At 49.2% G+C, this 13356-nt stretch overlaps 1 protein-coding gene across 4 annotated transcripts in view; it reads left to right on the top strand.

Moving 5' to 3' along the window:
- Positions 1–13356, top strand: part of HTR4 (5-hydroxytryptamine receptor 4) — a 66378-nt gene that overhangs the window by 38557 nt on the left and 14465 nt on the right. For all 4 annotated transcript variants that reach the window (XR_010784605.1, XR_010784604.1, XM_066560343.1 and 1 more), the window contains exons 5-6: positions 4105–4258; positions 5105–5889. Coding sequence is in view for 2 of the 4 variants with exons in the window: in XM_066560343.1 (XP_066416440.1) it covers positions 4105–4258; positions 5105–5889 (939 nt within the window). In the remaining 2 variants the exon portion in view is untranslated. The remainder of the gene's footprint in view (positions 1–4104; positions 4259–5104; positions 5890–13356) is intronic.

Below are 13356 nucleotides of genomic sequence, written 5' to 3'. Positions count from 1 at the left end.
AGTGTGAGTGCTCAGTGAGCGTTCTGTGGCTCATCCTGGCCCCAGGATGATCCAGCATATGCTCTGTACATCATTTTCCATATGCACATGACACCAAATGCTTCGAAGTGTGGGCCACCCCCAGAGCCAGGCTGTTAATAAGGCTGGGGGTGGATTTGTCTGTCTGTGAGAGCTGAAGAGCTCCTTGCAGGGTGGTGCCTGCAGGCTCCCAGCTCCAAACTGCTCTGCAAACCAGGAGATGCTTTCATCTCCCTCCAGGGGCAGGGAATGATCTCCTGCAGCTCAGTAATTCCATTTCTGCCGTGCCCAGCAGGCAGGAAGGAGCAGTGCTGTGGCCAGAGCCTCGGTGGGGCTGAGGCAGGAGCTGAGCACTCCAGGGCAGCTTTGGCACAGCCAGGGGATGGAGGAGGTGTTGGGATACATCAATAATTCCCTGCCATGGCCCACAGCCCGTTGTGCTGCTGGCAGGCAGATCCAGGAGCTGCAGGAACCCTGGAGCTGGGTCCCAGGGGTGTCTGGGGGAAGATGGAAAAACAGTGCCAGGACAAGAGAGTGGTTCCCATTGACAGAGGGCAGGGATAGATGGAATTTGGGAAGGAATTTCTGGCCGGGAGGGTGGGCAGGCCCTGGCCCAGGGTGCCCAGAGCAGCTGGGGCTGCCCCTGGATCCCTGGCAGTGCCCAAGGCCAGGCTGGATGGGGTTTGGATCTCCTGGGACAGTGGGAGGTGTCCCTGCCATGGCAGGAGTGGAATTAAATGATCTTTAAGGTCCCTTCCCAAGTCCCTTCCTGTAGTTCAACGGATTCCTCGCCTTCCCTGTGCTTCTGTGATTTTTTCAGTGGCCAGAAGAGCCATAAGGCCAGAGGAATGATGGATTTCTTCTTTTTAGCCACCTGTGAAATGTTAGCACCTGATTCATTCCTCTGGCAAATGTCTGATAAGGAAAAGGAGAAGTATTTTAATAACCTTTGCTTTATTGGAAGAGCTGCAGCCCTGGGAAGGGATTCCTGTGTTTCCCCTTCAGTGGAGAATGTCATTGCAGAGGAGAGGAGGTTTCATATCAGCTGCTCTGCTGTAGAGAACAGGGAAGTGAACATTTGCAAGGAGCTTGACTGATAATAGAGAGAATTAATATTTAATTGTGCCTGGACATGGTATTAATCATGTGTATGTGTTGCATTGTATGTTCATCCATCACACTGCCACAGCAGCACGTGGCAGACGTTCCTTGGGAGCCCAGGAGAACAGCTCTGCTTGGAATGGAGCAGGAGAACAGAGCATGTCTTCATTCCACCTCTGACTAAGACTATTGACAAGCTCACAGATATAATTACTTTTCTCCCAGGGAATAAATAGCTGTTAAAATGCTCAGGCCACCACATACATCAAACCAGCAGCTCCTGCACCAGCTGTGACTTCCAGGCCTTCTGGTGGCACCCACAGGTGTCTGACATCTGATTTCCAGGGTGGAAACCCTGCTGGGCTCTGAGGAGTGGGTGCTGTGCTCCTCTGCCTCCCTCCCCATCACACAATTGTCACCCACACCCTGCTCAGGGCACTTTGTCACCCAAAACAGTGACAGGAGGAGCCCAGCTGGGCTGCCTGAGCACGGGGGAAATTCTGGTAGCAGCCAAAGTGAAATAAAATAAAATCTTCTGACGCGAAAGTGGAGGAAAATTGCTGCTGAATCACTGGGGGGGAAGAAATATGAGAGCTTAAGGTGTCATTTTTACAGGCATAATTTTTACTCTAATGGCCTTTAATAGCAGGAACAATTCAGTGTAATTCTTTCAGCTGCAGCAGAGAGAGGAGCAGAGAAATGTGATCACTCAAACTGCTGGCAAGAATTGTTTTCCTGCTGCAGTTAATTATCAGTGTACAGTGCTTTTCTCTTCCTGTTTGCTTATCCAACTTGTCAAAGGCTGGCTGCTGGCTTGGCTGGTTTTATCCTTTCATTTATTGGATTTCTTCTTTTGCCCTTTCTGCAAAGAAATGGAGTCTCTTGTGCTTTGCCTTTGATGCCTTTGATGTCCAGCACTTCCAGTGGGTGACTTTGAGATAAGAAACAATGAAATAGTTTAAATTTATTTTTTAATATAGATCCTTTGTGTTGAGAGTCAGAGGAGCGGCTCTGAAGCTCCCTCTGCCCCAGTGAACCTCCTCAAAATTCCTGTTGGAATTCCAAGGTCATTTCCTGGGCAGGGATCAGCCCCAGGGGAGCTGGAGCTCCACCAGAGGAACATTTCACCCGCAGCTCTAAAAGAGCAGCTCCTGGCAAATCCTATTTTTTGGAAGTGCAGATTTCCAGAGGAACAGGCTGATTTTTCATGCACACAGGAAACCAGAGGAGAACAGAGGAATTATCAAATTGCAGGAGTTGAATGCCTGTTTCAGCGTTTTTCCCCTGTGACATTTTGAATCTTGTTTCAAAGAGACTTTTAAGAAATGTTTTCTTTTGACACTTTGATATTATTTCAAGCCTCTGTGTGGAATATATCATCTGATTTTATCAAAATAAAGCAATTCAGTTGACTCCACATGACTTTAAAAAAAAAAAAAGCCTTAGGAAAAAATGGAAATTCTTATATTTTTGTGCATGTTTAGGACAAAGCTCTTGGTTCCCACTCAAATCTTGGTGAAATAAACGCACAGCTCGAAGAGCAAGTCTTTAATACACACATGTGTCCTTGCTAATTTAATTCCTCTAATTCACGGTTCTGCTGCCCTCATAAAATTTTTTTACAGAATCTGCTGAAATCCAAAAATCTAAAGAGCAAAAAAATATTTTATTGGGAACCTGAGGCTGATTGTCAGGTCAGGACCAGTGAAAGTCTGCAATTGGATATTTGCTGATCTGGTCTTCTTAGGAATAAATAATAATTTCAGAGCCGAGATTTCCAGCTTTAGGTTTGCTACCCCTTCCTGATGGAGAGATCCACCTGCATGGAGTAATGGATGCACATCTGGCACAGGGATCAAACAAACAGAAAATTTGATTTTTTATCTCTTTGAGAAGATATTTTTAGGTCATAACTGTTTTAGGGGCGGGGACCTGTTGTACTTGGGATATTTGGAATGGATCAGGAGGAGAGAGGAGAGTTCAGGGCACATCCCCTTGATGGTGCAAAGACACCTTTGCCCTGTCCTTGGGAAGGTTAAAGCCCAGCTGGAAAAGAGGTGAATTCCTGGGAAATGGAAGAACACACCTCATTTTACTGCCAGTTTCACAGCTTTGGGACAGTTTGTTAATTTGTGCTAACAGCTTTTGCAGCCTTGTCAAAATAAATGCCCAGTGCAGGAAATTCAGCTAAGGCTGCCTGGAGGGAAGGGATGTTCCTTGGAGGGTGGGGACATCCTCAGTGCAGAGGATATGGAATATGAAATTCCATATTATTGAATGTGGAATTTCTCCCTTGCCCTGCCACCTCAGACAGCCCACAGCATTTACCTGGGCCTCATTCTCCTTGGAAAGCAGAAAACTCTGCCTTTTCTTTACCAGCCACTGTAAAACCTGGGGAAATGTCCCAAGTTCCTGTGTGAGGGGCCCCATGGAAGCAGGATACAGACCCCTGTTTTCCCTCTGGTTTGAAAGGCAGCTGGAGAAAGGGCTTGACAGTTTAAGTTTTAGAAGGCTTGGAAGTCTCTTCTTACTGTTTCTGTGCTGGTTTTGGGTTGTATACAGGTAGGAATCTTCTAAGAGAAAAGCTTTATCAAATCAGGGCTTAGGTCTGTTACTTTTCTAAGTACAGCTAAGCAGCTAGCTAAGTTCCATGCAAAATATTCTTGAAAATGAAAGTCAGTTAACACAAGTTCATCTTTTGAAGAAAATCAGTTTGCACCTTTAATAACAAAAGATCTGTCCCATGAGAACCCACAAAGAAAACATATAAACACCTGTGAATAGAAAAAATCTTAAATGTACACACAAAACCACCTTCTAACCAATGAACCGAGCAGCAGGAAAACTCCCAGCTAACTGGGGTTGAACACAAAGTCTGTGAAAACTACAGAAAAATGAATAAAGAATAAAAAATAACGAATAGGGAATAAAGAATTGGCTTTTCTGCATGAAGAACCTGCTTTCTGACCCATTTTTGCCCTGCAGGTACTATGCCATCTGCTGCCAGCCCCTGGTGTACAGGAACAAGATGACCCCGCTGCGCATCGCGCTGATGCTGGGGGGCTGCTGGGTGATCCCGACCTTCATCTCCTTCCTCCCCATCATGCAGGGCTGGAACAGCATTGGCATCATTGATCTGGTGAGTAGCCAAGCAGGGACACTAGTCCAATGTGCTGGGTGGGTGCTGGGTGTTCTCTAAAAAGCAATTTTCAGGGAAAGGGGAAAAGAAGGAGAAACTCCTTGTTGCCAGTGCAGAGGGGCTGCTGAATTTCTGGAGGGATCTTTAAGGGGGGTTGAGGTGGCTCTGTCCTGGAAGGACGGGCACAAGGACAGGGGTGGCCTGGGAGAGGATTTTAGCCACATTCACTCTCAGTTCAGTGAGGAGTCCTTGGAAAAGAGGCCAAGCCCAGCTGGCTCCTGACAGCACCTCAGGAGTCCTTGGTCCCCTCCGATTTTGCAGCTCTCATTTAAATAAGAAGCAGAATTATTCTCTTGGTAGAATACACGAGAGTTTGTAGTGCCAGGACAAGGGCGTGGCTGCACACTGCAGAGGGCAGGGTTGGATGGGATATTAGGAAAAAATCCTTCCATGGAAGGTGGTGAGGCCCTGGCAGAGGTTGCCCAGGAGGTTGTGGATGTGTCCAAGGATGGCTAGATGGGGCTTGGAGCAACCTGGTCTAGTGGAAGATGTCCCTGTCCATGACAGGGGATGACACAAGATGATTTTTAAGGTCCCTCCCTGTTAGGGTCCTGGATGCTGAGAATTTTAGACTTTCTGGGTTGACAGACTCTGACTCCCAAGAGAGCACGACATTTGACCTGAGGCCATAGAGAAAGCTTCCTAAATTGATTGATAGCATTGAGATTATGACCATGGAGTTGACACCTCCCAACCCAACCCAACCCAACCCAACCCAACCCAACCTGTTCTCTGATTCCCACTTCTCCCCTCCTTCCTTGCCTCACCCTCCCCTCCGCACCCCAGATCCAGCAAAGGCAGTTCAACAAGGCCTCCAACTCCACCTACTGCATCTTCATGGTCAACAAGCCCTACGCCATCACCTGCTCCGTGGTGGCCTTCTACATCCCCTTCCTGCTGATGGTGCTGGCCTACCACCGCATCTACGTGACGGCGCGGGCGCACGCGCGGCAGATCCGCCTGCTGCAGCGCGCAGGGAACCCGGCCGAGCCCCGCCAGGGGCCCCAGGAACCACGGCAGAGCCTTCAGGAGACACATCAGGGCCCTCAGGAGCCACAGCAGGGCCAACACCCCCAGGAGACACATCAGGGCCCTCAGGAACCACGGCAGGGCCCCCAGGAGCCACGGCAGAGCCTTCAGGAACCATGGCGGGGCCTTCACGAACCACAGCAACACCCCCAGGAGCCACATCAGGGCCCGCAGGAGCCACGGCAGCACCCCCCTGACCAGCACAGCAGCCACCGCATGAAAACGGAGACCAAAGCTGCCAAGACCCTGTGCATCATCATGGGCTGCTTCTGCCTCTGCTGGGCCCCCTTCTTTGTCACCAACATCGTGGATCCTTTCATTAACTACACGGTGCCCGGCAAGCTGTGGACGGCCTTCCTGTGGCTGGGCTACATCAACTCGGGCTTGAACCCTTTCCTCTACGCCTTCCTCAACAAGGCTTTCAGACGTGCCTTCCTCATCATCCTCTGCTGTGGTGACGAGCGCTACCGAAGGCCTTCCATCCTGGGCCAGACCGTGCCCTGCTCCACCACCACCATCAACGGCTCCACGCACGTGCTGAGGTGAGTCTGCCTTCAGAGGCTGCCTAGAAGGCCACCTAGGCTACAGGGTGACAGGAATAGAGATTTATTAAAAAGCCTTCAAAGGTTGCACCTTGGGCAGTGCCAGAGCCCGGCCGTGGCTCCACCCCAGATGGATCCTGGCCACGAGTTCTCACACTTTGATAAGTTTGGGTCCATTTCCACGCTGGCTTCATTGTCCAATTCCAGCTCCAGGTGATGCAGTCCCACCCTCCCAGGTTGCTCCCCTCCATTCCCTGTTGTTTGCACTTTTGGGCTGAAGCTGCAGCGGTGTCCTTGGTCCTGGGGCTGGAAAAGGATTGTTCTGTGGGACTGAGCTGTGAGGAGAACCTGCTGACACTTTCTATGAAATTTGGAGTTTTGTACCAATGCAGTGCAGAGTCTGGGAAATAGGAAAGCTCAAACTGAAGGCATCAGCCCAGGGCTGCCCAGAGCCTGCAGCCACCAGCAAGAGGAGTTTGTACAAGACTGCTTTAATTTCGAATATCTTGGTGGTGTCAGTGCTTAGAAAGAGATGGGGCAAAAACAATCCTGAGGTGCTCAGACAGGGTTTGTAGGAAGCAGGTGTGGGCAGTTCCTCCAGAGGTGTGCCCAGAAAGAGCTGGGAGGATGCAGAAGTTGTGTGTGAATTTTGGCATCATTTGGTCTGAAGGGAACAACTTGACCCTGTGGATGCTGCCTGCTGCATCTCCTTTAGGAAAGGGACCAAGAGTTTCTGCAAATGGGGAGGTTGTGGCAGTGGGATTTTACAGCTGCTTTTTGTCCCCTGGCAGGGAGAGCGGTGGCAAGAGGGACAGACCTTGTGCTGAACTCAGCTATGACAAAAGTTAGCACAAAAATGAACTGTAAATAGGTGGGGATTTCTGGGTGTTCAGGGCTCTGTGGAACACCAGACTGAAAAAGCCAAAATCATCTGAAAAATGCTGTGCTCCCCTTGAAACAGAGTGTTTGCATTTCTTCTGTCACCAGTAGCTATTTATTCAACACAAACCAACAAACTCCTGCCTCCATGAATCATTGAACTCTTGTACAGCACAAGTGGATGGGGAGCCAGGTCAGCATTGCTGGAATTCCTGGATAAAGCAAGTTGTGAAATTTTGCCATAGCAAAGAAGATGACTTTGGGTGAAATGTATTTGAGCAGTGATCAGAGCAGACAAACTCTGGCACATCTGGGTCAAGGGGGTCACTCTGCTGTGTTCCCTTTTCCTCTCAGAAGCGCTCAGAGCCCTGCATTGCTCTCTTCAGGGAAAGCTCTGGTGAGAGGTTTATTTACCACTCCTTTTCCACTGCTGAGAGGTCTTCTCCAAATGTCAATAGGATTTCTCCAAGGGAAAACACTTCCTGATTTTTCTCTTGAATGAGCCAAGAGAAACAAAGTGGGGAAAAGCAGAAATGAGCATCTGGGGGGGTTGGAACTGCAGTGAGCCCCAGTGCTCCCTGCTGCCCCTGGAACCGGAGTGCAGCAGCTCAGGCTCCAGTTTTTAGAGGTTTAACAGCTCCGTGGATCCAGTGGAATAAAAAGAAATCCCTGGTGGTAGGAAAGTGGCCAGAGCTGCTGTGGAGCAAAAGAATGAGTGATCACAGAATCCTGGAACCATAGAACGGTTTGTGTGGGTGTTTTGAATGGTTTGTGGTGGTTTTTTGAATGGTTTGTGGTGGTATTTTGAATGGTTTGTGGTGGGTTTTGAATGGTTTGTAGTGGTTTTTTGAATGGTTTGTGGTGGCTTTTGAATGGTTTGTGATGTTTTTGAATGGTTTGTGTGGGTGTTTTGAATGGTTTGTGGTGGTTTTTTGAATGGTTTGTGATGTTTTTGAATGGTTTGTGGTGGTTTTTTGAATGGTTTGTGATGTGTGGCTCTCAGCCAGGGTTCCCCCACAGCACAGGTGTGCTGGGGGTGCAGCAGTGATCCCACCCCACCTGGGAGGGTGGGATTTCATTGAGGGTGGGATTTCATGGGCTCCAGCTGTGGCTCAGCTCAGGAAATGCAGAGGTTGTCCCTCAGAGCTGGTCCTGGTGCACCCAGCAGGTCTCTCAGGATCTGGGCTGACAGGTAAAATATCTCCTCCTGTTCTTTATTCTTCTCTGGGCACTCAGGCAGGTGAGGAGCCCATGGAGCTTCCCAAGGCTGTGCTGGGGGTTGGAAAGGGTTGAAATTTCTGGGAATTTTAATGATCCTGCAAGATGAGTCAGAGCTCTGAGAGGTTCTGTCTCCTTCAGGACAAGTTCATGGACCCCAGGTGGATGTTTTGGGCTTGCTCTGCCCTCCCCATGTTCCCCAGACTCCCTGGTTCACACTGGATTCGCCCTGGGCATTTTTGGGGGTATTTTGGAGGCAAATGTGGAGTTTTTGTGCTGATGGCACCTGCAGAGCCCTGGGGTCTGTGTTGCCCCTTCTCCAGCAGTTCCTTTGTTCATGGCATCATCAGGGAGGAGTTTTCCCCCTTGCCAAGGTGCTGATAAAGCACATTCCCACTAAATTCTTTTATTGGAAATGCCTGAGCAAAAGCCTGAGAGACACAGCAAATGATGAGCATTTAAAAATGGTGGGTTCAGCGGTATTTCATTTGTTTTGCCCAGGGCAGGGCAGCCAGAGGTTGCTCAAGATGTGTTTTCCACTCCAGAGGTTTCAGTTCAGGGATCAGCTCCCTGTGCCAGCAGAAGTGGCTCCAGACCAAGCCCAAGCTGAGGAGATCTGATTGCTGCCTGGAAATGCTAATGTTGTTAAATAGACAAGAGGTAATTTGATTTTCACCTAAATTTAATTAGCTGCCAACCTGGAAAGGAATTCTCTGAAAATATGGGGGATGATTAGACTCAGTTACAACTAAAAAAAGAGTTTTGTCATTTCTTGAAGGAGCTTTCTTAATTTTTTAATGAAGCTTTGCCAATATTTACAACCAAACTTCTGTTCCAACTTGCCTGGCGTGGTTTTCCAGCTTGGCATCAGTGCCAGCCTGCACAGTGCCATTCCCTGTGCCTGGGGCTGTCAGGGCACTGTGGCCATCTGAGGTCCCTCAGACAAATTGGGGCTGAGTTAGGGGAGATTTGGGGTCTGCTGCAGGGTCCAGGAGCAGAGGAACCCTCGGGTGCAGGACTGTGGGTGTTCCACAAAGCCCAAGTCACCGCCCTGTGGCAGAGGAGCCTCCTTCCCCCAAGCCCTGCTCCCCAAAGAGCAGGAACTGCTGAGGCCTTGTCCCAGCTCCAAAAATGCCTCCCCAGAGGGAACAGAGAGCTTCTGATGAGAGAAAACTTCTTGTGATTGTGCTGAGTGAAATCAAGATGTTTGTCTTGTTTCCTACAAAGGAGAGAGGGGATTAGAGTTTTACAATAGCACAGTTTCCTTCAATTTTTGAAAGATAATCTCTTTCAATATGCCTGGATGTTGGAAAAAGATATTACAGAGCAGCTAAACCCCTTTTTGTTCTTTGGCCCAACACAAGATTCGGGATCAGAAGTTCTGCATCAGTTGGTGTCTGGTGGGGAAGCTGAGGCTCTGCAGAGCACCTGGAGCTTTGGGAGGACTGAGATGTAACTCATCTTTGCCTGCTTTAATTGCACCATTTGTGCTTTGGGCAGTGAAGGTGTTGTGGTGGGGCAGGGTCTGCCTTGCAGCTGGAATTAGGGATCCATGGCCAGGGCAGAGCCCTCAGCCCCACATTCCAACTGCATTTAGATAAACCACAGCCATCCCTCATAATGCAGCACCTATTGAATCCAACTCCCAGCCCTTTGCCTCATTCCAGAGGTCCAAAACAGGATTTTAAACTAATTTTGGTGCCTGAATAAACTCTATTACAGATAGAACTTTGCTCTCCACCTACTCTCCTTCTGTTTCAACTGACCTTTGAATGTGTTGGGCTGGTTGTCTCCAGAGATTAATTTGGTTTATCAGCAAAGTGTTTTCAGACAATGCAAATCAGCATGTGCAAAGAGCTCCACATGCCTTAGGGTTAGAAATTCTATGGAAACCTCAGCAATTATTGTCATGTTCTGTTCCTCCTCGGGGCAGCCGGATCTACAACTCAGAGCTAATTGTGTAAGTGCATTTTAATTTTAGGTTCACTTCTTTGTTATTCTTTTCAATAATTCTCTTCCTTTCTGATTGCTGGAGGAGAATTTATTTAAGCATTGTGTGCACCACCCCATTGTAAAGTCACAATGTGGAAAAGCTCCCTGTTTCTGTGTTAAAATTGCTTTTAAGGCTTTTGGGAGGTCTGTGGGAGAGAAAACCTTGTTATTCCTGAGATGTTTTGGCCAGAAATTTGCTATTTCCAGGAAGGTGTCGAGGACTTTCAGCACATCTGTTGTGATGTAATTGGTTTTTAACAATTTGCCTTTTTTGGGACCCCTCCCATTACCTGTGGAGCTCACCCACCCGTGAGCCCAGCCCCTGGACAACTCTGAGCATCCTTCCACCTTCAACTTTCCATTTCAAACCAGGAAATTGGCCTTTGAGGGTTTGGTTTGATTCACTTGGCACGGCAGAGGTGATCCTTGCCACCATCTGCTGCTCAGTGCATCTTGAGTGGGTGACCTGGCCTGGGAACTGATCCAGAGCCAGCCTTGCTTTGGGTTTGCCACCAGTAAAGCTGCACTTTTGCTATGGGAATGTGGGAATGAAATCCTGCCCTGCAAATATTCCATCCCTATTAAGCCCAGCTGACTGTGGCTGCTCCTGCAGGAGTTGATGATTTCCAGTGCTCACTTCTGCATTAATCTGCTCTGGGGCCGTGCCAGACCATTGCAGGCACCCAGAACAGAGCGTTTGGAAATGCAGGTAACCAGATTTAGGAGGCACTTCAGGAACTCCCCAGGGACTCCTACCCAGGCCTTCTGCTGGGCTGCCCTTAAATTGGATTGGAAGGCACAGCCACGTTCCAGGTCTGAAATGAGTTTTGCACAGTAATCCTTGGGACAGGCTTGGCTCTGTGCCCTTTCCTTGCGCTGGCAGTCCTGGGCTGGGAGCAGGAGCATTGCACGGTTCATCCGGAATTGCTCCCTCCCTCTGCTGCTGTTTCCCCTCAGAGCAGCCAGAATTCCCATCTTGCTTCATTCAGCCTTCCCTGGCAGCGGTTTCAAAGTCAATCACGTCCCGAGCGTGGATTGTGTCTGTCGCTGACAGCCCTTCAGAGATGTTCCTGGGGATCTGGCAGAAGGGTTGTTAATGAGCCTGTTAATTTGTGTCATTCCACTGAGCCATCAAAGCGCTTCGGGAACGGCGGAGCGTGTGGCACTAAAGAGCTTTTTGCTTTATCTCTGAATTGTTTGTGTTATCGTGGAATCCCTGAGGCTGGAAAAGCCCTCCAGGATCGAGCCCAAGCTGTGCCCCATCCCCAGTTTGTCCCCAGCCCAGAGCACTGAGTGCCACCTCCAGGAATTCCTTGGGCACCTCCAGGGATGGGGATCCAAACCTCCCTGGGTACCCCTTTCCATTTTTTTTTTATGCTTTGCCCTGATGTGATGTCACAGCCCAAAGATGTGACATCCACACAGGAGCCTTTTCCTGCTCTGAAATCCTTTTCTCTCTCAAAATGAAGCCTAACAATTCCTTTAACCTCCATGTTGTCCAAGCTCTCAGTCCTGGCAGTGCTTTTTCCATCATTGAAGTGAAGCCACTTCTGGAAAAACACATAAACCTCACTTTAAGTGCAATGTTGAACAATATATTGTGGAGATTTATTTAAGAATTGAAGGAAAAAATATGGATTTATCCCTTTGCAAAGCTACATGAAACAGAGCAGAGCCAAACAGGCAAACTCAAGAAAAAAATCAAGAAACTGGTCATGTCTCACATTAATGTTATCTATGAGTAACTTTATCACAGATTGATCTGTCAGCGCACAGAAGCAGTCCCACTTTCCACTGATATATTAAAGGCACATTAATGCATTCAGGGAGATTCATGCCCTGTGCTGCTTTTGTGACAGGCTTTTACAGCACCAGAGCTGGTGTTTATTAGCACTGAAAGCACTTCATAACACTTGGAGCCAGCTTTTGAGACGAGAACTGCACAGAGCAGCTGCTCTGCAGGCAGGGAGGCAATTAGGAGTGACACGGCCACAGGTGCTGCCAGGAGAGCTTCAAAGAGCTGGAGAGGGGGATGTTTTATCCTGCAGGAGTGTCCCACCCACCTCCCAGGCAGGGAATCGGCTCCTGGGCACCCCTGGAAATCCCTCCCTGGGCACAGCCCTGTTCAGCCTCTGTGGGAGCGAGGAGAAGCAGGCTCTGATCTCTGCTCTGGGACAGGGACAGCACCGAGGGAAGGGCTGGGGCTGGATTTTGGGACAGGTTCTTCCCCAGAGGGTGCTGGCACTGCCCAGGGAATGGGACACTGCTCCCAGGGATGCCCAGGGTGGGATTTTGGGGCTGGGCAGGGCCAGGAGCTGGGCTGGATGATCCTGTGGGAACTCAGGATATTCCATGGTTCTATTCTGTGAGAGAACCCCATAAAACAGCAGCTCACAGAACTCAGGGAAATGAGCGATGCACTTCAGTGACAAACCAATTCCTCTGTTTTTGAAAGGATCTTTGTCCTTGATAAATTTTAAAGCAAGCCCATAAAATCCTTTAAAATAAGCTGCAAGCTAAATTAATTTCCTTCAAACCTTCTTTCCCCCTATGCTTGGCTTCACATGTGTTTGCCTGGGAAGGTTTGGCTGTAAAATTGTGTCTGCTCGCCTTGGAGCTCTTCTTGTCCCATAATTCATAGTTGGGCACCCAGGCTGCTGGGCTGTCCTGGAGCCCCCTGCCCTCCTCTCCTCCCTCGTGGGCTCTCCTGTTTGCAGGCACAGCACACACAGAGCTCCCAAGCTCCTGTTTCAGACTCAGCCACGCTCAGGGGCAGTTCTACATTATCCTCTCATGGCATAAGGAAAGCTGTTTAACGCTGAGGAATTGTAGATGCCTGAAATTCGATTTCTTCCAGTCCAGGAGTGCTGTTTTATAGGGGAATTTTCTTTTTCATTTGCTCTGTTTCAGGCTCTTGTTGGCTCAGGAGAAAAGTGCAGGATGAGGGAGGGGTTACAACTGTTTTAGAAGCCCCTGGAATTCCCTGTTGCACTCCAGGGGATTGGTGAGGGACCAGCAGCCCACAGAGGGGGGTTTTGCAGCTCATCCTTGCAGGCAGGAATAGATGCAGCTTTGGTAAAGGTGAAGAGGTGACTGCTGTCCCCCTGCACTGCTCCCTGAGTCAGGGAGCTCGGCTATTGCTCTCCCATCTGTACCTAAAACCCCAACCCAGCATTTCCAGCACGCTGGAGCTGTCAAAAGACTCCAGGACCACTCAGCCAGGGATCTCCAGCAGCTCTGTACTGCCTCATAAATCAGATTTTTTTAGCAGTGAGCACGGCTGCTAAAATCATGGGGACAAATGAAGTGGCCAAGTTACAGCTCCCTGGAATTTGGTTTAAAGCCAGATGTGGCTTCCTCCAGAGAGGATCCTCAGAG

This window comes from Molothrus aeneus, chromosome 15 (assembly GCF_037042795.1).
Source record: "Molothrus aeneus isolate 106 chromosome 15, BPBGC_Maene_1.0, whole genome shotgun sequence".
NCBI lineage: Eukaryota > Metazoa > Chordata > Aves > Passeriformes > Icteridae > Molothrus > Molothrus aeneus.
Note: the sequence above shows the minus strand (reverse complement) of the source record. Positions and strands in the feature narration are given on the sequence as shown.